General features: G+C 45.7%; 1 protein-coding gene across 1 annotated transcript in view; it reads left to right on the top strand.

The window, feature by feature from the left end:
• Positions 1–25,518, top strand: part of LOC309545130 (protein argonaute-4) — a 149,645-nt gene that overhangs the window by 104,423 nt on the left and 19,704 nt on the right. Inside the window, exons 10-13 of the mRNA XM_082244260.1 lie at positions 1,053–1,181; positions 1,321–1,454; positions 14,562–14,746; positions 19,218–19,377. Of these exons, the coding sequence (XP_082100386.1) occupies positions 1,053–1,181; positions 1,321–1,454; positions 14,562–14,746; positions 19,218–19,377 (608 nt within the window). The remainder of the gene's footprint in view (positions 1–1,052; positions 1,182–1,320; positions 1,455–14,561; positions 14,747–19,217; positions 19,378–25,518) is intronic.

Below are 25,518 nucleotides of genomic sequence, written 5' to 3'. Positions count from 1 at the left end.
GCTGTAAACACGGCAGACCCCTGTTTTGTCAGTTATGAACACAGGGATCCTGTGTTCCTCTTTTTTTTAGGAACACAGGTTTCTGTGTTCATGCAGAAAGCCCAAACACACCCCCCCCCCCCCCCACTTGGCACCCCCTAGGGACACATTTAATCCTTTGATTGCCCCTGGTGTTAACCCCTTCCCTGCCTGTTTCAATAGTACGGAACAGTGCATATTTTTATCACTGATTACTGTAGTCACTGGTCCCCCCAAAAGTGTCAAAAATGTCAGGTGTCTGATCTGTCCGCCGCAATATCACAGTCCCGCTACAAATCGCTGATCGCCGACATTACTAGTAAAAAACTAAATGACAATCATTCTCCTAGTTTGTAGACGCGATAACTTTTGCGCAAACCAATCAATATACTCTTATTGGGATTTTTTTTTCCCAAAAATATGTGGCAGAATACCAATTGGCCTAAAATGATGAAAAAATTAATTTTTAAATTTATTTTATTGGGAATGTTCTATAGCAGAAAGTAAAAAAATATATATTTTTTTTCAGAATTGTTGCACTTTTTTGTCTATAGTGCAAAAAATAAAAATCGCACAGGTGATAAAATACCACCGAAATAAAGCTCTATTTGTGGGGGGAAAAAAAGGGTATCAATTTTATTTGGGTACAGCGTCGCACGACCACGCAATTGTTAGTTAATGTAACGCAGTGCCGTATCGCAAAAAATGGCCTGGCCATTAAGGGGGTAAAACCTTCCAGAAGTGATTAACATGCGCACATCTTGTTGCCATCTTTCTGCCTGCCTAGCCCTCTGATCAAAAGTATCCAACCATGCATGGTTACTTGAATCTTAAGCTGTGAACTTAGCAATGTTTACAGCTTGCAGCCAATAACTATTTTAGATCAGGACAGCCTAGACAGGATAAATGTACCACACTTGTATTTATTGTCATTGACTGTACATATAGTTAGCCTTGGTTTGTGCAGTAAACTTTTGAATAATCTTGAATTAAATAAAATCTTGTTAGTGTTTTAAAATATATTTCTCTTGTAGGTAAAGAGCAACAGTATGGTAGGGGGACCAGACCCCTACCTGAAGGAGTTTGGTATTGTTGTACATAATGAAATGACCGAGCTTACAGGCAGGGTGCTTCCAGCTCCTATGCTTCAATATGGAGGACGGGTAGGTTTCTTAAGTAAAATGTGAAGTTATCTAGATATGCCTGTGGTAATGCCTAAATATTGTGCCAACAAGATTAGTTTTACGTAAGCACTTGAAAACCCCAAAAACCGCCCACTGACGCATGTTACTTTCTTGTCAGAATAAAACTGTAGCCACTCCAAACCAAGGTGTCTGGGATATGAGAGGGAAGCAGTTCTACGCTGGCATTGAAATAAAAGTCTGGGCTGTTGCCTGCTTTGCCCCGCAGAAACAATGCAGAGAAGACTTGTTAAAGTAAGTGCACCTTTTTTTTTTTTACTCTTTATTTAGAGCAGCCTATAGATTTAGAACCATCTTTTCTAAATGTCATAAAGCTTTCACGTACATATTTTTTATTTTGATTAATTAAAATCCCAGTAAAGGATTGATATTTGCTTACATATTTACTGGAGAATGTTGCATATACAAAATTAGCTCGGGTATTTGTGAATATTACAATGCAACAAAGTTGAATCATGCACGGCTCCTACAGTTTTTCTCCGAAAGAAGGCACCCTTTCCCAATTTTGCTGTCACATGGAAAAAAAATCTTGACCTTTTTTAAAGTTTGGGTTGATCAGATAAACTCCTTGGATGCCCTTGTCATTCTTATAATATAGCTTTGGATATTGAAAGGTTTTTAATACCCATTTATTCCCAAACCCTTCTCTAGCTCTGCTTTTGCCAGCAGAATTTCATGTAATGCCTTGGGGGGCTATGCCCTTACTGTGCAGATCTTTTAACACTTTTCAGTATTCTGTTTTGTGGCATTAACTAGCCATACTGCCATTTTTAAAAATACCTTTGTGTAATATTTCATTTTTCTGATAAGCTTAAATCATTGGCAGAAATCAATATTTCTCTATTGTCCATTGACAGATGCAGCTCTTATGCTTCTTATACCATAGGGTTATGCTGCCCCCTACAGGAGTAGTACTAGGCAGGAAAAAATTCACTGACACTCCTACTGGGGCTGTCCTTCACGGCATAACGCCACACACACTCTGCCACAAGCCAGTTTCTTTCTAGTAAAGAAGTAGGACCTAGGTTTCCTGCTGGTACTTCGGTCTCAGTTTTTTCGTTCTTTTAAGAATTTTTCTGTATTTCTTTTTACTCACTAATGCTAGCTAGTGTCAGGGGGATCCTACTGGTGAACTACAAGCGACGGCCAACTGAGGTTTCGCACTGGATAATATAGATCCTTGCGGTCTCCTAGCCTGGCCAACGAACGTGAGCAGGTTATAGTCCCGCACTAGGCCTCGCCACGACAGAGCCCCTGTGAACAGGGACGAGCCTGCAAGTGGATGTCTCACCGGGACACATCGACCTGGAACGCCCTGAGTCACAGCGTACCCCTCAGCTGGAAGCACCCCCCACTCAGGGAGGGAGGTGGTCTGTCCGGGAGTAGAGCCCACCCGGTCCATGGTATGGTGAGTAAACTGAGCCCCCCCTTGTCCCTAGTGGCCTCTAGGGTGGGGATGTGGGCCCACTCTTAGGGATAATAGGACCCTGTTTTCCTAAAATATCCCCTTGGATCCCGGCTTTGCCCTCCCTGCTCCCGCATGGGGGCACTATATTCGGCGCCTGGCGCCCGAGGGGTGTGTATACAGCGGTACCTTATCCTGTGGGGTCTGTTTAGGTAGATCCCAGGTGTGGCCTTGTATCTGGGTCCTGACCGAATGGCAGCGTTCAGCCGCCATCTTAGATGTGGGCATCAGCTCCCTGTGTGTGAGGCGATGTGGCCATTTTCCCTGGGCTTCCTATGCAGTTGTATTGGCGCCATTTTGTTGTAGCCTGGAGCTACACAGGCAGTTCGGCCTCTTGTGGATTGATGTCCCTTCCTGTGCTCAGTTTTTCATGCTGCAGACGTTGCTGGTTTCTCTGAGGTGATACAGTATGGGGATTGTTTCTGGGCATTCCCTGCGCACTCTGCTACCTGCCACTGTTTAAAGGGTAACTCCGAATACGGCGCGGATCACGAATTTAAAGGGGCAGTGCGGTTTTTTTTGTTACATTGCAAAATGTAGTCCCAGGTGGTAAATTCTCCATCAGACCCCCTCAGTGCGACTGCCGGTATGTCTGGCTCGCAGTCTGTAGTGTCTTTCTGCAGCATTGGATAGTCTGGCATCAAAGGTTGCTTTTGTCATGAAACATGTTGCAAACCAAAAACAGCCATTGCCTTCTCTGTCTTCTGACTCAGAGACTCATATGGTCGCCACGGACAACCCCCTCACTGAGGGATTCCTGTCCTCCCATTCGGATGGTGAAGAGGACCTGTCCTCAGCCGCAGTGTGGGAACGCGCTATGGTGGAAGCACTGATTTGTTCAGTAAGGGAAACTTTACAATTGACTAATGAGCCCACACAGTCAGAAACATGGGTAGTTTTGGCTTTTGCGTAGCCCAAAAAGATATTGTGAATAAACAATGGCGGGGTGCCTAAGCGCTTTAAACGCGGTTATCCCTTTGCTGACTCGGTCACGAACCGCTGGACGGTGCCTCCTAGGGTGGACCACCCTGTTTCCAGGTTAACAAATCTACTGTGGTACCCATGGAAGATTCCCCGACCTTCAAGGACCCGATAGACAGATGGGTGCAATCCTTCTCCTGCCACCTCCATGTTTTGGCAGGTTCGGTACAAAAACCGATCTTGGTGTCCGTTCTGGTCTCACAGACGGTAACGGTATGGGTTAAAGTGCTTAGGGGTAACTTGAACGCTGAGATAGTTCCCCCGACCTTGTTTGGACTCATGGACCAGATAGCCCAGGCCCTGGTGTTTCTGGGTGATGCGTCCTTGGACTCTGCGCCTCTGGTTGCCAGAGGGTCAGCAGGAGGGATTGCCATACGCAGCATGGTGTGATTTAAGAGCTGGTCGGCTGACCAGGCTTCCAGAAGGCCCTAACAGATCTCCCCTTTCTGGGCAAGCTATTGTTTGGAGACTCCTGGGATGAGTTGATTAAGGGGGAGTACTCCTCTTCTCCTATCATACAAAGGTGTTTTTTTCGTGTCTCAGGGACACAAGAGAAAGGTAAACTGTTCAGGGCCTCTGGAGGGAGCAAAAAGGCTTGGTTAGGTAAGCCCAAGACCAGTCAGTCTGGTTCGGCGGACAATTCCTCTTCTGCATGAAGGGCCGCCCTCACCCGTTTTCTGGGGTGGTGGGACGTCTGCGTTTCTTTCAGGAACCCTGGATGTCCTTGTCCGAGACAAATGGGTTCACAAACAGTTTAGTTCCAGGTATAAGTTTGAATTTTGGTCTCGGTCGGTAAACATATTCTTTCCCTCCAAATCTTTGTCTGCAGATCACTTGACAGGTCTCAGGGAGGCAGTGCAGGGCCTCCTTGCACAAGAAGTGATTGTGTTGGGTCCCTCACAGGACCAATTTCGAGGTTTTCATTCCAACCTGTTCACGGTGCCCAGGAAAGAGGGCAAGGTGCGTCCTCATTTGGACCACAAATCTCTGAACCGCTTTGTGCGGGTGCAGTCGTTTCGGATGGAATTCATTTGGTTGGTAATAGCGTCTTTAGATCAGGGTTTTTTGTAGCCTCCATTGACATCAAAGATGCGTATCTGCACATCCCTATATACGGGGGACTCCAGCGGTATCTTCGTTTCTCTGTCGCTCATTGACAGACGTAGTCCTCTTTGATTAATATCAAATTGGGTTATACTGCCCTCTACAGGAGTAGGACACTAGGCAGAAGAAAACATTCTGGCCCCACCTTAGGGGCAGTCCCAGAGGGTATATCCTCTTCCTCTCTGCTACAGGAAATCAGTTTTTTTCTGTCTAGTCAGGGGTGGGGGGACGTCTTCGCCGGTTTCCAGATCCATGGCTTTCCAGAATCCCGGACAAGTGGGTTCGCAAAGTCATACGGTCAGGTTACAAGATCGAGTTTCAATCACTCCCACCGGTGCGATTCTTCCCTTCCAATATCCGACTATCCCCGGATCGCCTAGAGGCTTTGCGGGGGGCAGTCACGGATTTAATGCAACAAGGAGTGGTGGTCCACGTTCCTTGGACAGAGCGTTTTCAAGGGTTTTATTCGAACCTTTTCACAATACCCAGAAAAGAGAGGTGCGTCCAATTCTGGACTTAAGAGCACTCAATCTTTTTGTCAAGGTACAAAAATTCAAGATGGAGTCCAGTAGCGGCCTCCCTGCATCAGGGGAATTTTCTAGCGTCCATAGACATCAAGGATGTCTATCTTCACATTCCCATTTACGCAGGACATCAGCGTTTCCTACGTTTTCCGTAGAGGAGAACCATTATCAGTTTGTGGCGTTACCCTTTGGTCTCGCCTCGGCTCCCCGGGTCTTCACAAAGGTGTTGACCCCAGTTTTGGCGCTGTTGCGACAACGAGGCATAGCGATTCTAGGTTACCTAGACGATCTTCTGCTCCGTGCGGAGTCTCCGCAGACTCTGTTGCTAAACTTGGAGAACACCATGATCTCTTGGCAAGAGTTCGGGTGGCTGGTGAACCTGCAGAAGTCATCTCTGGTTCCCACCAGGAGGCTGGAATATCTGGGTCTAATTTTAGACACATCCAGGGCTAAAGTATTTCTTCCGGCGGGGATACTCCGGAAGATTCAATCGACAATTCAGTTGTTACTATCCGACAACTGGCCTTCTCTTCGGACTTGCATGAGGGTCCTGGGTTTGATGGTGGCTTCCTTCGAAGCAGTACCATTTGCCCAGTCCCATACCCGAATACTTCAAAAAGAGATTCTTCTCAAATGGAATCGGAATCCAGATTCCCTAGACAATCGGATCCGACTGAGCGAGCGGACCAGGGAGTCTCTGGTCTGGTGGCTTCGGTCTCCGATGCTCAGCCAGGGGAAGTCATTTCTTCCAATATACTGGACGATTGTCACCATGGATGCCAGTCTATCCGGGTGGGCAGGAATTCTCGGCAAATTTGCGCAGGGGCTTTGGTCCCTGGAAGAGTCCAGGTTACCGATAAATGTATTAGAACTGAGAGCGATCAAACTTTGTTTGATTCACTGGACCGAGCAGCTCCAGGGCAGCCCGGGTTCGGATCCAGTCGGATAATACCACAGCAGTGGCTTATGTCAATCATCAAGGGGGCACCAAGAGTGTCCTGGCGGCCATAGAAGTGGCCAGCATTCTTCGTTGGGCGGAACGATTTGTTCCCGCTCTCTCCGCGGTATTCATTCCGGGGGTGGAAAATTGGCAGGCAGATTATCTCAGCCGTCAGATTCTGGATCAAGGGGAATGGTCTCTTCATCCAGAGGTATTCCACCAACTGTGCCTTTGTTGGGGCACCCCGAATGTGGATCTGTTGGCATCTCGGCTCAACAGGAAAGTGCGGAGGTCTTGTGACTCGCTCCCGCGATCCTCTACCAGACGCGCTGATCGCCCTGTGGGGGCAGTATCAGCTACTGTATGCCTTCCCTCCTCTCAAGTTGCTGCCGAAGCTTCTTCGCAGGATAGAGGTGGAGGGAATCCCAGTTATCCTGGTAGCTCAGGACTGGCCTAGTCGGGCCTGGTACGCCGACCTGGTCAGGCTGGTCGCAGACGTGCCTTGGCGACTTCCTCTCAGGGAGGATCTGCTGTCGCAGGGACCGATCTTCCATCCTGCTCTACGATCGCTGGCTTTAACGGCCTGGCTATTGAGACCCAGGTGCTGAAGGACAAGGGGTTGTCAACTTCAGTTATTCCTACTCTAATTAAAGCGAGGAAAGCGACTTCCAGAAAGATCTATCATCGCACATGGAAGTCTTATATCGCGTGGTGTGAATCTCTTGGGTTTCCTCCACGTTCTTATTCGGTGAACCGAATCTTGGCTTTTCTGCAACAGGGGGTTGAGCAGAAGCTGGCCTTGAGTGCTATCAAGGGTCAGGTTTCAGCATTAGCAATCTTCTTTCAGAAGCTTTTGGCTAGTCATTCCTTGGTGCGGAATTTCATCCAGGGGGTGCGACACCTGGCTCCACCTGTGTGAGCACCCTTACCGTCCTGGGATCTTAATTTGGTGCTGTCGGTTCTTCAGAAACCTCCCTTTGAAAATATCAGGGAGATTCCCTTGCTTACATTATCCCAGAAGGTGGCCTTCTTGGTGGCCATTACTTCTGCACGCAGGGTGTCAGAACTGGCCGCATTATCCTGTCGTTCCCCATATCTGGTGGTTCATAGGGATAAGGTTGTTCTTCGTCCGAATCCATCCTTCCTTCCTAAGGTGGTTTCAGAGTTTCATTTGAATAAGGACATTGTATTGTCTTCGCTGTGTCCTAAGCCCAGTCATCCTCGAGAATTCGCGTTGCATTCCTTGGATGTAGTTTGGGTGATCAGGGTATATTTGAATACTACGGATTGATTTCGTAAGACGGATTCACTGTTTGTAATCACGGATGGCCCTAAGAAGGGGTTGCCTAATTCTGCCGCGACCATCTCTAGATGGATCAGACAGACGGTGGTATAGGCTTATTCTATCTAAGGGTCGGGATCCCCCGTTCCCTGTTAAGGCGCACTCTACTTGGGCGCTTAGTGCTTCCTGGGCCTTCCGCCATCAGGCGTCAGTGGTTCAGGGTTTAAGGCGACTACTTGGTCGTCGGTTCATACCTTTACAAAGTTGTAGAAGGTTGACGTGATGGCATCGTCAGATGCCTCTTTTGGCTGCAAGGTTCCTGCAGGCCGCTGTTTGAGGAGACTGTTGGTCTACCTCAAGGGTTTGTTGGGTATGTCTCATCTTTTTGTTTGATGAGTCCCTTGATGCTTCTGGTTGGCTCCGGTTGGGCCTTCTGGATTTTGATTTCTGTTCCCACCCCTCATTTGTGGCACTGCTTTGGGACGTCCCAATTTGATATTAATCAGAGGACTACGTCTGTCAATGAGCGACAGAGAAAAATGGATTTTTGTAAGATCTTACCGTAAAATCCTTTTCTCTTAGCTCATTGACAGACGTAGTACCCGCCCCTCTACTTTTGAGTTAGGTTGGGTTAAGTTCTCTGACACTGCTTTGTGACATAACTGATTTCCTGTAGCAGAGAGGAAGAGGATATACCCTCTGGGACTGCCCTTAAGGTGGGGCCAGAACGTTTTCTTCTGCCTAGTGTCCTACTCCTGTAGAGGGCAGTATAACCCAATTTGATATTAATCAAAGAGGACTACGTCTGTCAATGAGCTAAGAGAAAAGGATTTTACGGTAAGATCTTACAAAAATCCATTTTTTGCGGTGACGGAGGAGCACTTTCAGTTTGCGGCGTTACCCTTTGGTCTTGCCTCCGCTCCCAGAGTCTTTACCAAGGTTTTGGCCCCGATGTTGGGGTTGCTGCGCAAAGAGGTATTGCGATCCTAGGATATCTGGACGATCTCCTGTTGAGAGAAAACTCTCACTCAGCCTTGTTGGGCAATCTGCCAATCACGGTTCAGACTCTTCAAGAGTTCAGTTGGATCATCAACTTCAAATAATCTGCACTGACCCCGTCGGTGCGACTGGATTACCTGGGACTAACTCCATGGCAACTTCAGAAGTTACGGGGAGGGATATGATTGCTGCTGGAAAGCGATCTCTCTTCTCTATGGACATGCATGAGAGTCCGGAGTCTGATGGTGTCGACCTTCGAGGCAGTCTTATTTGCTCCGTTTCATTCCAGGCCTCTGCAAAAGGAGATCCTTGTCAAGTGGAACAAGGACCTTAAGTCCTTAGACAGGATAATAAGTTTTGAACCGACTCACGAGGTCAACACTCTGTTGATGCTTCAGTCGCCTGCCCTGAGTCAGGACAAGTTCTTTCTACCGTTGCTGTGGACGGTGGTCACCTCGGATGCCAGAGGAGTCTTCTTTACCGATTGATGTTCTTGTACTCAGAGCAATCGAGATTTGTCTGATCTATGGACAAATCGACTGCTCGGTCTCCCGGTTCGGATCCAGTCGTACAATGCCACAGCTGTGGTCTACATCAATCATCAAAGGGGCACAAAGAGTGCCTGGGCGGTCCAGGAGGCAGCCGAGATTCTGATGTGGGCGAAAGGATAGGTTCCAACTCTCCGCAGTTCACATTCGGGGAGTGGAGAATTGGCAAGCAGATTACCTGAGTCAGGTTCTTGATCACGGGGCATAGTCTCTTCATCCAGAGGTATTTTGTCTCCTGTGTCTCCGTTGGGGGACCCCGGAGGTCGACCTTTTTGCATCTCGGCTAAACAAAGAGGTGCAAAGGTTCGTGGCCAGAGTTTGAGATCCTCTGGCAGACGCCACAGACCCATTGGTAGCTCCTTGGAGCCAATATCGCCTGATTTATGCCTTCCCTCCGATACAGCTGTTGTCGAGGTTTCTCCGCAGGATGGCGGTGGAGAATGTTCCAGTGATTCTGGTGGTTCCCGACTAGCCTCGTCGGTCTTGGTACGCAGATCTGGTAAAGATGGTCGTCGTGCCTCCCTGGTGGTTGCCTTTGGAGGACGACCTGTCGTCTCAGTGGCCAATCCTCCATCCTGCTTTACGGTCGCGGTTTTTAACAGCATGGCTGTTGAAGGCCAGGTACTGAGTGATAGCTGTTTCTCTGAGTCTGTGCTTCCTATCCTGCTGAGGGCTAGAACAGCGACTTCCAGAAAGATTCATCTTCGCACGTGGAAGATGTATATTTCATGGTGTGAATCGCATTAATTGCACCCTTGCCTTTTTTCAGTGGCTAGGGTCCTGGCTTTCTTGTAGAAAGGAGTTGAGCAATGGCCTTGGGCATGATCAAGGGCAAAGTGTCGGCTTTGGCGATGTACTGCCAACACCCATTGTCTGCGAATACCTTGATTCCCACCTTTCTTCAAGGGATGTGTCACATGGCTCCTCCGAGATGATCCCCGAGACGTATCCGTGGGATTTGACTTTGGTTTTGTCTATTCTTTAAAAGCCTCTTTTTGAGAATGTTGGGACATATCTCTGCTTTTGCTATAACAGAAGGTTGCCTTTTGTTGGCTATTACTTCTGCTTGCAGAGTGTCTGAGTTGGCAGCGTTTTCCTGTCGTTCGCCTTATTTGGTCATCCACAGAGATAAGTGGTTCTCTGACCTAATCTGTTTACCAGTTTACCAGTTGGCCACAGAGTCCTTTAGGAAATCAGACTTTTTTTTTGTCCTTTACTGATGGATCTCGTAAGGGTTTGGCTGTGTCTGCTGCGACTATAACCAGATGGATTAGGCAGACAGATGTACAGGCTTTTTCATTGAAGGGTCAGGTTCCTCCTTTCCCTGTGACAACGCGTACTACCAGAGGGCTGAGTGCCTTTTTGGCTTTTTCTCATCAGGCCTCTGTTACTCAAGTGTGTATTGCGGCGACTTGGTCGTCTGTGCATACTTTTACAAAATTCTACAAGGTAGATTTGTTGGCATCTTCGGATGCATCTTTTGGCCACAAAGTTTTGCAGGCTGCTGTATAGAGATTCGTTTTTCTCTTTCAGGGGTTTATATTTGCTTTCTATGGGTAAGCACCTGTGGTTCCTGGTTGAGCTTTGTTACCCAGTTGGCTACGCTTAGCCTTTGGAAAATTGTTACCTATTTGTTTTTTGTTTTTTTTGGTTGTGTTCTTCCCATCCCTCCATGCCTACACTGCTTTGGGATGTCCCTATGGTATAAGAAGCATAAGAGCTGCGTCTGTCAATGAATAATGGCAAAAAATGGATTTTTGTAAGAACTTTCCATAAAATCCTTTTCTCTGGAGTCCATTGACAGGCGCAGCACCCACCCCTCTGTTATGGGGGTGGTTTGTGTCGTCTTTTTCACTGCTTGCTACAAAACTGGCTTGTGGCAGTGTGTGTGTGGTTAGGCTGTGAAGGACAGCCCCTGTAGGCATGTCAGTGAATTTTTTCCTGCCTAGTACTGCTCCTGTAGGGGGCAGCATAACCCTATGGTATAAGAAGCATAAGAGCTGCATCTGTCAATGGACTCCAGAGAAAAGGATTTTACGGTAAGTTCTTACAAAAATCCAGTTATGTGGAAATACACTGCGCAAACTATAACTTAAAAAGCTGCCAGCACTACAATTGACATAAATTGTTCACAAATCATACAAAAAAGTGCAGCGCTAAATAAAAAGTAAATACATAAATAATAGGACAAAGTGAGTCCATAGTTCATATGACATGGTGAAAAAAATGCTGGAAATCACAAAGTGAAGCTGAAGTGTTCTGATATCCAAACTCATCAGTGAAAAATAACCCAGCGCCAACGTGAAAAGCAAATGCTCTCACCAGAAGATATGGACCCAGGTACCTTACAGTAAATGGCTCAAACAGGCCAGATAATCCTCAGAAGGGAAAGTGGCTTGATCGTGGATGGTGGTTGATCGAATAAATCCATATAATTCTGGATAATGGTGTATTGGCCTCCCGGCTCCTCCAATGAAGCAGATAGCCACACTCCACCTCACTCAGCTGTCATATGAACTATGGACTCACTTTTTGTGATATTATTGCACTTTCTTGATTTTTCCATCACAGTTGTATGCATTTTCTTTTTATTTAACGCTGCAATTTTTTGTACGTGTTAAATCATTGGCAGTCAACCTATGAAATAGTGGGCCTCATGTAGAGCCCCAGATTTGCCCAGAGGGCTGCGCAATAGGTTATTTTTTTTATATTTGATAGTTTGTAAGAATGGTTTTGATGCAATGTATGGTGTGATTCAAAATAAATGGTGCAAAAGTAAAGCTGATTTATTCAGGAGTCAACCTAAAAAAACTTAACATGAAAGACACATTAACTTTTTTAGTTTTACCTCTGTACTTCAAACGTTTGATGTGAGCTCCGTTGGTGACACAACAGGTGTTGAGACAGTACCCCAGTTCTGTCTAGACTCGTGCCAGCATGACTTGGATATTGACTCAACCGCATCTGTAATGTGTCATCTTAGGTTGTTCAGGTCCCGTGGCATAAGAGGGATGTACACCAAGTCCTTGGTGTACCCCAACAGAAAGAAGTCTCAGGGTGTTAGGTCTGGCGATTGCGGAGGCCAGAGCGACAATGGTGAGTTGTTTCCTGCATGGCCGAACCAACTTTCTAGTAGGGTATCATTCAGGTATTGGTAACATCCAACTGGAAATGAGGCGCGTCATCCTGCTGAAAGACTAGGTTGGCCAGATCATCCTCTGTGACATAAGCGCCCTAGGGGAGAACACATCCACTGGCACAACTGTATATCTGAGTTACTATTTGTTGGGCTCAGCTTCCCCTTAACCCGCTACCTGCCACTTACAGAATGCCTAGTCTGCAGCAGCTGTTAGCATGGGAGCAAATGTGCGAGTGTGCCCAACACTAAAACTGGGGTGGACGAAGCTTGTCTGTGTGGTTCCTAGTGACCTGGGAGAGCAGCTGCTAGTGGGCTGAGTGCTTTGTGTGTAAAATAATATGCTGTGGAGCTGTTACCTGTAATGGAATGCTATTGGTGAGTATCTCCGCTCTTGGAATGTGAAGGGCTGCAACGCTCTGTGCAACCTGCTACGCTCCAGCCCTAATTGAGGTTGACGCTAAGGAGGCTGTGTGCCTGGCACCACTGGTTTTAAATCATCCTTAGCTCCTCTGCCTATGTGGAAAAGGGGTGTCCCTTTCCTCCAGTCAGCTCTCACACAGTGTATAAGAGCTGTAACTTCAGCTCCCCACCGCCACCTCTGTACTCCTCAAAGATGCAGAAGAATTTTATTACAATTGTGCTCTTTTAAAGGGTTGTAGACCAAAGAGCCATGAGAAGCAGCTTATTATTGGGGGCACTAGCAAGAGCGAAGGAGCCAGGAGTGCCGGTGGGGAAACCGAGAAGAGGAGGTTCAGGACCGCTCTGTAATTCTATTGCACAGAGCATGCAAATATAGACCTGTTAAAATAAAAAGAAAATCCTTTACAACCACTTTAAATCCACAAAATTATTACCCACTCTTAAGCTAGATACACACTATACAACTTTTGTTGTTAGATTTCCTTTATATTTACCTTCAACTATGTAGTGCAAGGGCCTGTCTGATTGCATACAAATTAAAAGTGTTTAGATTTGACCTCATATTATATGATTTTGGTAAATTTAAAGGAAAAAAATTAAAGACAATTGTATAGTGTATGGCCCATTAAGCTGGATACACACTATACAACTTTTGTTGTTTGATTTCTTTTAGATTTACCTTCAACTATGTAGTGGAAGGGCCAGCCTGATTGCATACAAATTGAAAGTGTTTAGGTTTGACCTCATATAGTTTGGTAAATCTAAAGGGAAAAATCTAAAGAGAATTGTATAGTGTGTATCCAGCTTTAGCCTCTGCATCTTCTGTTTTTGTCCTTGCGTCCTCCAGTTTTCAAACGGTTTTAAAGTTTGGCACAACTGAATCCTTTCTATTACAATCAGTCTTACCTTGGAAACTAGCTAAATAGTTAATAGCTTGGTCATTAAAAAACGTAACCCTTTTTAATGTTAAAACGTTTCAGCTCAACACCTGATCCAACTGCTTTCTCTAGTAGTGTAGCACTGTAGGATTTCTAATAATTTCAAAAAAGATAGGTGCTGGACAGCACCCCCTTTCCTGCGCTCGGAACCTGGTCCTCAGGCTGTTTCAATCCTGGAACTCGTACTGGTATTAGGCATCCATGATGGCTAGGCTTTGCTGCCCCTTACGACCAGGGTGGTCGACCAGACACTGAAAATACAAAGCAAAAGAAGGGCGCACCAGCCTAGCGCATTATCCTCAGCAAGTTTATTTGGATAAAATTGTTTAAAATCAAATACTCACAAACAAACAAGAAGTTTCAGGCACATCAATTCCATACACCTGCCTCCTACCAGAGGATCAACGTCTTTACTGGAAGCAGAGGGCTGACGCGTTTCGAGGCTGTGCCTCTTCCTCAGAGCCTCTGAGGCTCTGAGGAAGAGGCGCAGCCTCGAAACGCGTCAGCCCTCTGCTTCCAGTAAAGAGGCAGGTGTATGGAATTGATGTGCCTGAAACTTCTTGTTTGTGAGTATTTGATTTTAAACAATTTTATCCAAATAAACTTGCTGAGGATAATGCGCTAGGCTGGTGCGCCCTTCTTTTGCTTTGTATTTTCAGGATTTCTAATAATCAGCTACTGGATTGGTCTGATTTAGTTAAAACTATTTTGAATACCTGTTTTCCACTAATTTTGTCAATTGTATGGATTCATGTCATACTTTGTTGCCAAACCTATGCAATGATCTGATCAACAATGTGCCTTAGGTTTTGAGCTGCAGAAAGTGTATTGAGACCTGCCATAATTTAAAAAAGAAAAAAAAAAAAAAATCGCATGCAGCATCTACTTTAACAGAGTCAAACCTTTTTACTTTTTGTGTAAAGTAAACTCTTCTGTAATATCTGAGATTTTTCTTTTTTTTTTTTTTCATGCTGTTTTCATTATTCTGTCTTCCAAAACAGAAGTTTCACGGACCAGCTAAGAAAGATTTCAAAGGATGCTGGGATGCCCATCCAAGGCCAGCCTTGTTTCTGTAAATATGCTCAAGGAGCAGACAGTGTGGAGCCAATGTTCAAACATTTAAAACTTACATATGTGGGCTTACAACTCATTGTGGTTATTCTTCCTGGAAAGACTCCTGTATATGGTAAGTTTAAAACTATAGTTATTAAAATGAGTCCGAAGTAGGCACTTTAGGGCTATCATTGATTAAAAAAAAAAAAAAAGAAAACCGTCTCAAATCTTTTCTATTAAAATATATTGATTACTGAAGGTAAGATCCAAAATGTAGCAAGTGGTGTAAAATGTGTTCTTGGTAAATAATTCTGTAATCTGTACACCTAAAGTGGATCTGCAGTTCCGCTGTAAGAAACAGCAAGCAGACAATAAAATGCCCCTACCTGCTTGCTCAGTTGATTACTCGAACAAGCTTTTGAAGACACCCCCTGAACGTCTCCCCTACAACCCTACCCCACTCAATGAGTCCTCAGGTTTTTGATAGTGTTCTAAGGTGCTGGACATCATCTCCTCCCTTCTGGATAAATGACTCTGGGCTTAACTAGTTCTCTTCAGATTCTGAAGTAGTCCAACTTTGGTAAAACCGTGGTTAAAAACTGCACTTTGTTCAATGCATGTAGCAAGTCGCAGGGTGCTTTCCAGGGCCATGATACTTCCCTATGGACACGTAAAACAGGATCACCCTGTATCTGACAAGGTTAAAAAAAAGGGGGGGCGGGGGGTTGCTATGTTTGTAATGTATTCACTCTACAGTGTAAACTTTTCAAACTGGCTATTAAAAGGCAACCGCTAAGTCTCAGGTGGATGACCAGATGTTGCATCACACCACTGGTCACACGCTTTACTGCCAGTTCCACCGTGGGCTGCTGTTCGCTATTTGGGCACTTCCTCCCACCCTTTCGCCACGAGGACTTTGCTACAAGACGGTCCACACCTGGGTTGCCGCGTACTCCTTTCAGAAATGCTAACCACATATTGCACACCCATAGCTATGGGGGAAACCAGGAAATAGGGAGCCGCAGAAAAATATCAGAAGAACATTCTCTCTGCCCGAAATTGTGCACAACGCAAAGTGACAATGCTTTTCTCCCACCAGAGTGGGACCTGATTATAACACCATTCTTTGCATCCAGTTCTAGTTCCAAATCAGGCATGCAATATGTAGCTTAACAAAAACACAGAAGCATTCCCAGCATGCTTTCCAGCTAGCCTGCAAAAAAAACAAAAAAAAAACAATTTGACCCAATCTAACAATTCATGTTAAAAACAGTTTAGTTGCACACCTTTGCTAATAAATGTGAAGCTGCACTGCCTCTCCAAAATTCCTCTGTATAGTGCAGTCCTAACTCCCATTTTTGAGTCTCCAAGTTGAGTACATATAGCTGTGGATAAATGAAATGCAGGTTTGCTTGGAGGGAGCCATTTCCTCAAAGGCACAGGGATATATTAGAAGCAACAAGCAGCTTGCCAGATAAAAGCAGGTTTTTTATTATCGGTCACAATTCCTTAGACAACTAACAGCTTTTATACAGTCATCTCTGTCCAGGGCTGCAAAACACCTAATCTCTATACCAGCTCCTCTCCCTACCTGAATTGGATCCTGAAATGCCCAACTGAGGAGAGATGGCTGGAGGCTGTGTAATATTTCTCACCCCCAGACTCCTATACACCTGAAGATGCAGCTTTTCGCAATATGCATGCTAATGTGGATATGCTCAATGAGCTACGCGCAGAATACCTAACAATGCCGTTCTTGGTTCTCCTCCGTCTTGCACTGTCCTTTGGGTATAAGGCCGTTCCCCATTCATGAACAAAGAGAATGCTCAACTTATTACTAGATAATTCCAGAAAAGATTTTTATCCAGTCGCAATGTTCATTAAAAAGTGGTCTCTTCTTGGTAGTTGATCCTACTGTCTCAGTCTTAAATTTCTCACCATACCAATCGAAAATGTTCCTTCATTCAGAGATTTTGCAGATAGAAAGTTTGAGATGCTCCTATCTTTACACTTGCAGGCCCAGCTCTGCAACCAGCTGTCGCTGTGATTTCGATCAAACTGTAGCTAGCAGAACTAGGGCAGTGAACAACATGATCCTGTATTCCAGGACTAAAGCTGGCCATACATTTATGCAAAATTCTTTAAAAAAATGTCCTTTAGATTTAACTAACTATGTAGTGCAAGGGCCTGTCTGATTGCATACAAATTTAATGTGTTTAGGTTTGACCTTGTATTATATGGTTTTAGTAAATCTAAAGGAAAGTTGTACAAGACAATTGTATAATGTATGGTCAGCCTAAGCCTTAACTGAGTAATTACTGCTCTTTTGTGTGCTTGCCAAAGTACTTGTGATGAAACCAGTTTCCAGAATAGCCCTAATCTCCATGAACATGCACAAAATCTTCAAAGCCTGGATAGCTGAACCTGTCTGACTCCACACATGTATGCCGTTTGAGCATGAATGTCTCTTTGGGAGGGCAATTCGACAATCTCATAGGATATCACAGGAAGAAAGGTTCTACTTTTAACGTAAAGATTCCAAAACATTCCCACTCAGGAAGCATCTACCTTCTCAAAATCCAGAGCACCTAATCTCTCTACCTATGCTTCAACTTCAAAACCGAAGTTAAGCCATTTTGGCACAAACTTTGGCCAACAAAGCTCACTAAGTCTTCCACAAATGCATCTTCCCAATGAAGGGGCATCCTCACTCCTAAGCTTTCAAGGACTTCGGTTTGCCTCTCTGGGTCACAGATGGCCCAGACCTTTTGGTTGAATTGGTTTCAAAGGGGTACAAAATAACGTTAAAAACTCTACCCTCTTACTGCTTTTCTCAAATCAACGAAAAACTGCCCCAGGGACAGTTAGATTTGCAGAATGTTTTAAACCAGCTCTCGTCTCAGGGAGTACTTCAGTATCCCCACCAGACAGGCTCAAAAGATTTGATTCAAGCTTGTTTATGCTACCAAAGACCGACTGGTATACATCCTGCGTTTTGCAGTTGCAGAGCATCTTTTCCAGTTTGTAACACTGCTGTTCTCTGCTCCCAGAGTATTTGCAAAGATCATAGCAACTTTTTGCCGTTCTCAGGACTCGCTGTCTGCAAAAGTGCACAGGACAATTCAGATGCTCAAATATTTTGGTTGGGTGATTTTCTAAACCATTTTCTCTCCAGACTTCTCTTTGGAATACTTGGGTCTGGTCCTGGACACATCTCACGTCAAAGATTTTCCTTCTAGAGTAGAAAACACTGAGCACTCACTTGAATTAAGGTCAGAAACATTCACAATTGGATTCTCCATGAATTCGACCACTTAGTCTTATTTGTACAATTTAATGCAAAGATCTCTCCAACACATCCTGTCAACCTGGAGCAAGTATGCTCCTTCCCTCAACCTACCCATGCTCTATTCCAGTCAAGCAAGAAGATCACTGGTGCCATGCAGGTCTCCTTCAGACCGATCAGTGTATCTGTGTACTCATACGGGCAAGCAGTTAAACTGACAGGAAGAAATCAATGAACTGCCACGGTGCTCCACAGCGTCAAGTACAAGCCGACAACTGCAATGGGTATCGGGGCTTGTAGTTCATGCGCACACACAGCTGATTTTAAAAAGTAACCGCTAGCACGGTGACCTTCTCCCCATACTGCTGCCACGGGAAGGGGAGTCAGCGGCTGCAGCACTGGGAATATGTTGCATGTTAAAAACGGGTGGAACATGTAACGTTCCCAAAGGTGCACTTATCCTTTAGGGATATAATACAGTTCCTGGCACTTTACACAGCAACCTTCATTCCCCCCTTCTCCAACGCCTGCTCGGTTAATTATAAAAAGGAGAGCTTGTAGTGTAGACTGCACACTATTATAAAAGTAAAAGAACTGCACCTACATGAGATTTTGTAAATGTGGGCCTCTCTGCACAGTGCATAGAACTCTTGTATCTGTCTGGTCACAATCTCATACAGTAGGTCCCACTTTGCGTGGTGACGTCACGGTCCTGTCCACCTAAAAATTCTGGATGAAGCCTCTGCACACTATATAACTTTTTTCTGGCAGACTTTGCAAAAAGAAAAAAAAAAATTATTTTTTTCGTACATCTAATGCAATACATGTTTAAGCTGATAAACTCCATTAAGGTAATTTCTATGGCCAGTCCTACACTGCAAAATGCAAATACACCAATAGATATAGCGCCAATATGAGGCGCGTCCAATACAGACTTTTTCAAAAGTAGAACTTTTATTTTCGAGGGCAATATGATCAGGTGAGAGCATACTCATAGGTGGGGGAGGTGTTGCACCTGAAAAGAAAGAGGAGTTTTCCGTATGCATGTGCACTTGTTTTTTAACCTTGTCCAACACACACTTTTTCATGTCTTCACTGGTTTATGGAACATGTGGTATTGATTATAACAAGACATTGGTGAATCTGCCAGATACATGGCGCTTGCTATTTCTGGCTCAATTCAGCAGAGTTGATTTATATTAGTGCAGCATACTTTTATTTTCATAACTATCAGAATTTGCACACTGCTATCCTTGCATTGGTGTACAGAGCAGATTACATTTTTGCATGCACTCCATACGTGTGTTTTTCCTCCTAGCTGAAGTAAAAAGAGTGGGGGACACACTCCTTGGAATGGCAACCCAGTGTGTGCAAGTAAAAAATGTGGTGAAGACTTCTCCTCAGACACTCTCCAATTTATGTCTGAAGATCAATGCTAAGCTGGGAGGCATAAATAACGTGCTAGTTCCTCATCAAAGGTAAGAAAACTCTACTTGTCACCTGTAAAACAAGAAGACATTTAGGGGTAAAGACTGGAGCCCAATCTGTAGAGATGATTGAATTCATTTTGAGGCACTGTGTAATGGTGTAGTGATATGTGAAACACAAAGTGCTGAGTGCTGGATAAAAAAAATACAAATGAGTACAATAGTGAATAATATAAAAAACGGGTAATTGTGCAATGCTGTTAGTTTTAAAATGGATAAATGTACTCGCATGTGCCACCAAGCAGCACCCACTAAAACTGCTGTATGAATCCGGAACGCCGCTCAGTCCAGGCGTGCGTTCCACCAAAAGTGGATGTGACTAAACCGGAAGTTGTGCCACTGAACCGACCTCAATGCATTTTGCAAATGGCTTCGTCGTGAAGTTGCTTATATTAAGTGATTTTACACTATTTACTGATGATTTTTTTTTTTTTGCACCATTGTACCCATTTGTATTTTTTTATCCAGCACTCAGCACTTTGTGATTCACATATCCCTACACCATAACACAGTGTCTCAAAATTAATTTATTCATCTTGATTTGGTATCTACCAAAATTGATGGCTGCAATTTTTTGGGATATTTACAGTATCTCACAAGTGAGTACACCTCTCACATCTTTGTAAATATTTATCGAATATAAATATTAGATAAAAATATATCTTTTTATGTGACCACACTGAAGAAATTATACAAACTGTACACTCACAACTTTACATTGTAGCAAAGTGTAAAAGTGTAAATTTGCTGTCCTCTGAAAAATAACTAAACACACAGCCATAAATATCTAAACTGCTGGCAAAAAAAAGTGAGTACACCCCTAAGTGAAAAAGGCCAAATTGGGCCCAAGGTGTCAATATTTCTCTAGCGCTCATTGACAGACGTAGTCCTCGGTGATACAGCACCTTCGGGTTATGTTGCCTCCACAGGAGCAGGACTAGACAGGAAATTAAAAAGCTCTGGCCACACCCTAGGGGCAGTCCCAGAGGGTATATCTTCTCTCTCTCTGCCTCAGCAAATCAGTTATTTTCTGTCTAGTTAGGAGTAAGGACCTAGATACCTTGCTGGGATCTTAGGTCCTGGCAAGATTTTTTTCTTAAAAGATTTTTTAGACAGCTTTTTTTCTCCAGTGTTCCTGTGAGATCTTCAAGCAAGAAAGCTGAACTGGGCGACGGGCTGGATGTTGAGATCCGGTGGTCACCCCAGTTCAGCCTACGAGCGCGTGCAGGCCATAGCTCCGCGCTGGGTCGGCCGCGACAAAGTCCCATTAAAGGACTGACCCCGCGAGTTAAACGTCTCGCTGAAACGCCAAAGACCATGAGTCACGGCGTCCATATCGGTCGACAGCCCTCCCGCCCCGGTGGAGAGGGGTACTGTCAGGAGTTGGTGCCCGCCTGGTTCCGGTATGGTGAGTAGTATGTTCCCCCTTTTCCCCTGACGGGTCTTGTGGTGAACGCGGGCCCCTCTCTGTATGGTAAGATAGAGTCCCTCTCTATCCTATAAATGAGACAGATCCTCCTACTTTGAGTGTGATTTTATGTGCAAAAAGCCAGGAGGCTTGGTTTGGGAGCTAACAATCTAATTGTATACATGTTAAAAAGATTGTAATCAGTGGCATTCTGGGAATCTTACGGTGATAAGAATAAGCTACCTACCAGTCAGAAGCCACGGACATGTAGACTGCCTTCCTAATCAGATCTCCAGCTATTAGCAGGCCTCCCGAATGGCCATGCGGTCCGCCAGGGCCGGTACCGCCAACCACGCCAAATCCCCATGCAGAGAGAGTGTTGTGTGCCCTGCAGCACACCGCTATTCAGTACAGGCCGCCGCCATTTTTTTTGCTGGATCGCACGAGCCGCCATTTTGGCGTAGCCTCGTGTCTCCAGCATGGGGGCGGCCATGTTTGAGGTGATCCAAACACCTCGTGGAGCTAGGGGAGGCGCCGGAAGGCGTGCAGAGGGGCGGAGCCGCCTCCTTTCTTCCTGGGCAGCCAGCCAAAAGACTTCCTGTTTGTCAAGACAGCGCTGTAACCTGTTGCAGTTAGACTCTGAGCATCAAGTGGTGAGCCTGGGGGTCTATCTCTCTCTCTCTCGATCGATAGGGATCCCTAGCAGGTAACACTAAGGGGCTTTTTGTGGCGCTGGGGGTCTGAAAAAAAAAAAAAAAAAAAAATTATTTTTGAATTATATTATCCAGGAAGTGACTGGAATTATCATGGACCCTGCCACACATATTCCCCCACCTGTTTCCCTCGAGGGGGCCACGGGACCCGCCGGTGCACAGAGTGTAGAGTCATTTACAGCAATCTTGGAGTCTATGGTGGCTCGGGTGGAGGCGGCCTGTCAGGGACGGGGGTCAAGGAAGCGACCCCCGCCTACCCCTATACTATCTGACACCTCTGACTCAGATTCAGAGATGGTCACTGCAGTTGCAGGTTCCTCTGCAAGGGCTGTTGTCTCAGGTAAAGCCCCCTCAGACAGTGAGGAGGACGTTTCTTCTCCCGCTATAATTCAGGAAGAAGCATTGGTGGACGCACTAGTTGTGGCAGTGCAGGAAACCTTAAAACTTGAGGCTTTACCGGCAGAGGCAACTGAAACAGAGATTCCTTTTTGGTACTAATAAGCCCATCAAAACGGTGAAGGTTTTTCCTGTACCCAAGTGTTTCGGTAATCAGATTAAAGGAGAATGGGAGCATTCTAAACGTACCTTTACTATTTCCAAGCGTATTGCTAGACGCTATCCGTTTGAGGAATCCATCATTAAGAAATGGAGGGTACCACCAGTGGTGGATCCACCTATTTCCAGGCTGAATAAGGCCACGGTTATCCCAGTAGAGGACACTTCGTCCTTTAAGGATCCGGTGGATCGAAAGATGGAAGCAGAGTCCCGCACCATCTTCTCTCTGATAGGGTCAGCATTTAGACCAGTAATTGTTATTGGTCTAGTTTCCCAGACACTTACGGAATGGGCGAGAATGGTACGCCAAGACTTTAGGGGAAAAGATATTCCCCAGGAGACATCTGATTTGATGGAACAGATTATACAAGGGCTACAGTTTATCTGTGACGCAGCCTTGGACACTACTCCCTTATTAGGGCATGCATCTATGTCATCGGTCATCCTCAGACGTGTGCTGTGGTTAAAATGCTGGTCAGCTGACCTAGGTTCCAAAAAGACCTTGACAAATCTCCCTTTTCAGGGGAATCGTCTATTTGGGGCCAACCTAGATGAAATCATTAAGGATGCCACTGGGGGCAAGAGCACTTTTTTGCCACAGGCTGCTAAAGCTAAGGGACCTCGCAACAAGCGAGGACCTTTCTTTACCGCCCATAAAGGGCGCCCGGCTGGTACAAGCGGGAAAGGCAAGACTCCTCCAGGAGGGTTCAAGAAGGGCTGGTCGGACAAGCAGAGGACCAACCCAGCCAAACCCGAAGCAAAGGAGTACACAGCCTGAAGGTGCGCCCCCACCCGGTTTCAGGGTGGGGGGACGTTTTCACCGGTATTCAGGACATTAGATCGAGCATCAACCACTACTAGCGGTGCGATTCTTCCCTTCCAACATTTAAGTACTACAGGAAGCGGTAGTTACCGTTCCCTGAATAGATCTTTTCCTTTACCTTTTCCTAAGATTAGTCCCTATACCTCACAGGAATCGGATCTGGTTGACCAGATAGGCCAAGTAGCCTCTAGTCGGGTGACTTCGGTCCCTGAGGTTCAACCAGAAAAGATCACCCTTCCTGATAACAATCAGGTATCTGATAAATGTGTGGGAGCAGAAAACGACCAGACTTTCTCGGATGGTCGGGGCCAGATACCTCTAGGGACGCCTGGTTCAGATTCTATCAGCGCCAGTGGTCCTAGAAATTCTAGGCTGGCCTCCTCAAGCCGGCCTGGCCGACTTGGACATGCTAGTCGCAGACGTTCCGTGGGAACTTCGTCTCAGGGAGTGTCTGTGGTCTCAAGGACCAATTTACCATCATGCTTTACAGTCGCTGGTTTTAATGGCCTGGCCATTGAGACCCAAGTACTGAAGGACAGAGGTTTGTCAGCTTCAGTCATTCCTACCCTTATTAAAGCAAGGAAAGCGACTTCCAGCAAGGTCTATTATCACACATGGAAGACTTATACTGCGTGGTGCGAATCTTTAGGATTTCCTCCACGTACCTATTCGGTGACTCGAATATTGGCCTTTTTGCAACAAGGGGTTGAGCAGAAGCTAGCCTTGAGCACCATCAAGGGTCAAGTTTCAGCATTAGCAATCTTCTTTCAGAAGCCTTTAGCTACCAAGTCCTTGGTGCGGAATTTCATCCAGGGGGTGCGGCACCTGGCTCCACCAGTCCGCGCGCCCTTACCGCCCTGGGATCTTAATTTGGTTTTGTCGGTTCTACAGAAACCTCCCTTTGAAAACATCAGGGAGATTCCCTTGCTTACTTTATCCCAGAAGGTGGCCTTCTTGGTGGCTATTACTTCTGCTCGCAGGGTGTCAGAACTGGCTGCATTATCATGCCAGTCCCCATACCTAGTGATTCATAGGGATAAGGTAGTACTTCATCCTAAGCCATCTTTTCTTCCTAAGGTGGTTTCAGATTTTCATCTGAATGAAGATATTGTACTACCTTCCTTGTGTCCTCAGCCCAAGCATCATCGGGAACATGCGTTGCATTCCTTAGATGTGGTTCGGGCAATCAGGGTATACCTGAAAGCTACGGAATCATTCCGTAAGACGGATTCACTTTTTGTGATCACGGATGGCCCCAGAAAGGGTTTGCCTGCATCTGCCGCGACCATTGCTAAATGGATTAGACAAACGGTGGTACAGGCTTATTCTATTAAGGGTCAGAGTCCTCCGTTCCCTGTTAGGGCGCACTCCACTCGAGCGTTCAGTACTTCCTGGGCCTTTCGCCATCAGGCGTCAGTGGTCCAGGTATGTAAGGCGGCCACCTGGTCGTCGGTACATACCTTTACAAAGTTCTATAAAATTGATGTGACGGCATCGGCGGATGCCTCATTTGGCCGCAAGGTTTTGCAGGCCGCAATTTGAGGAGACCGGTGGTCTACCTCGAGGGTTTTTTCTGTTTGAGAAAAAAAAAAAAAAAAAATTTTTTCTCTTTTTTGTTGAGTCTCATCATTAAGGATGAGCATTGTAAACTTCTAGTTGGCACCGGTTGGGCCTTCTAGATTGGGATTTGATTTTCATTTTCCCACCCCTCATTTGTGATACTGCTCTGGGACATCCCGAAGGTGCTGTATCACCGAGGACTACGTCTGTCAATGAGCGCTAGAGAAAAATGGATTTTTGTAAGATCTTACCGTAAAATCCTTTTCTCTTAGCTCATTGACAGACGTAGTCCCCGCCCCTCTGTTTTTTTAGTTGGGTTGGGTTAAAATCTCTAAAGACTGCTTTTTCACATAACTGATTTGCTGAGGCAGAGAGAGAGAGGATATACCCTCTGGGACTGCCCCTAGGGTGTGGCCAGAGCTTTTTAATTTCCTGTCTAGTCCTGCTCCTGTGGAGGCAACATAACCCGAAGGTGCTGTATCACAGAGGACTACGTCTGTCAATGAGCTAAGAGAAAAGGATTTTACGGTAAGATTTTACAAAAATCCATTTTTTTTGTGGCCACCATTATTTTCCAGCACTGCCTTAACCCTCTTGGGCATGGAGTTCACCAGAGCTTTACAGGTTGCCCCTGGAGTCCTCTTCCACCCCTCCAGGATGACATCACGGAGCTGGGGGATGTTGGAGACCTTGCGCTCCTCCACCTTCCGTTTGAGGATGCCCCACAGATGCTCAATAGGGTTTAGGTCTGGAGACATGCTTGGCCAGTCCATCACCTTTACCCTCAGCACAGTACATGTTGGCATTCATGGTTCCCTCAATGAACTGTAGCTCCCCAGTGCCTGCAGCACTCATGCAGCCCCAGGCCATGACACTCCCACCACCATGCTTGACTGAAGGCAAGACACACTTGTCTTTGTACCCCTCACCTGGTTGCTGCCACACACCCTTGACACCATTTGAACCAAATATGTTTATCTTGGTCTTACCAGACCACAGGACATGGTTCCAGTAATCTATGTCCTTAGTCTGCTTGTTGTCAGCAAACTGTTTGCGGGCTTTCTTGTGCATCT

The sequence above is a fragment of the Pelophylax lessonae genome, assembly GCF_965119305.1.
Source record: "Pelophylax lessonae genome assembly, chromosome: 2".
Taxonomy (NCBI): Eukaryota; Metazoa; Chordata; class Amphibia; order Anura; family Ranidae; genus Pelophylax; species Pelophylax lessonae.
This window is presented reverse-complemented; position numbering and strand designations above follow the sequence as displayed.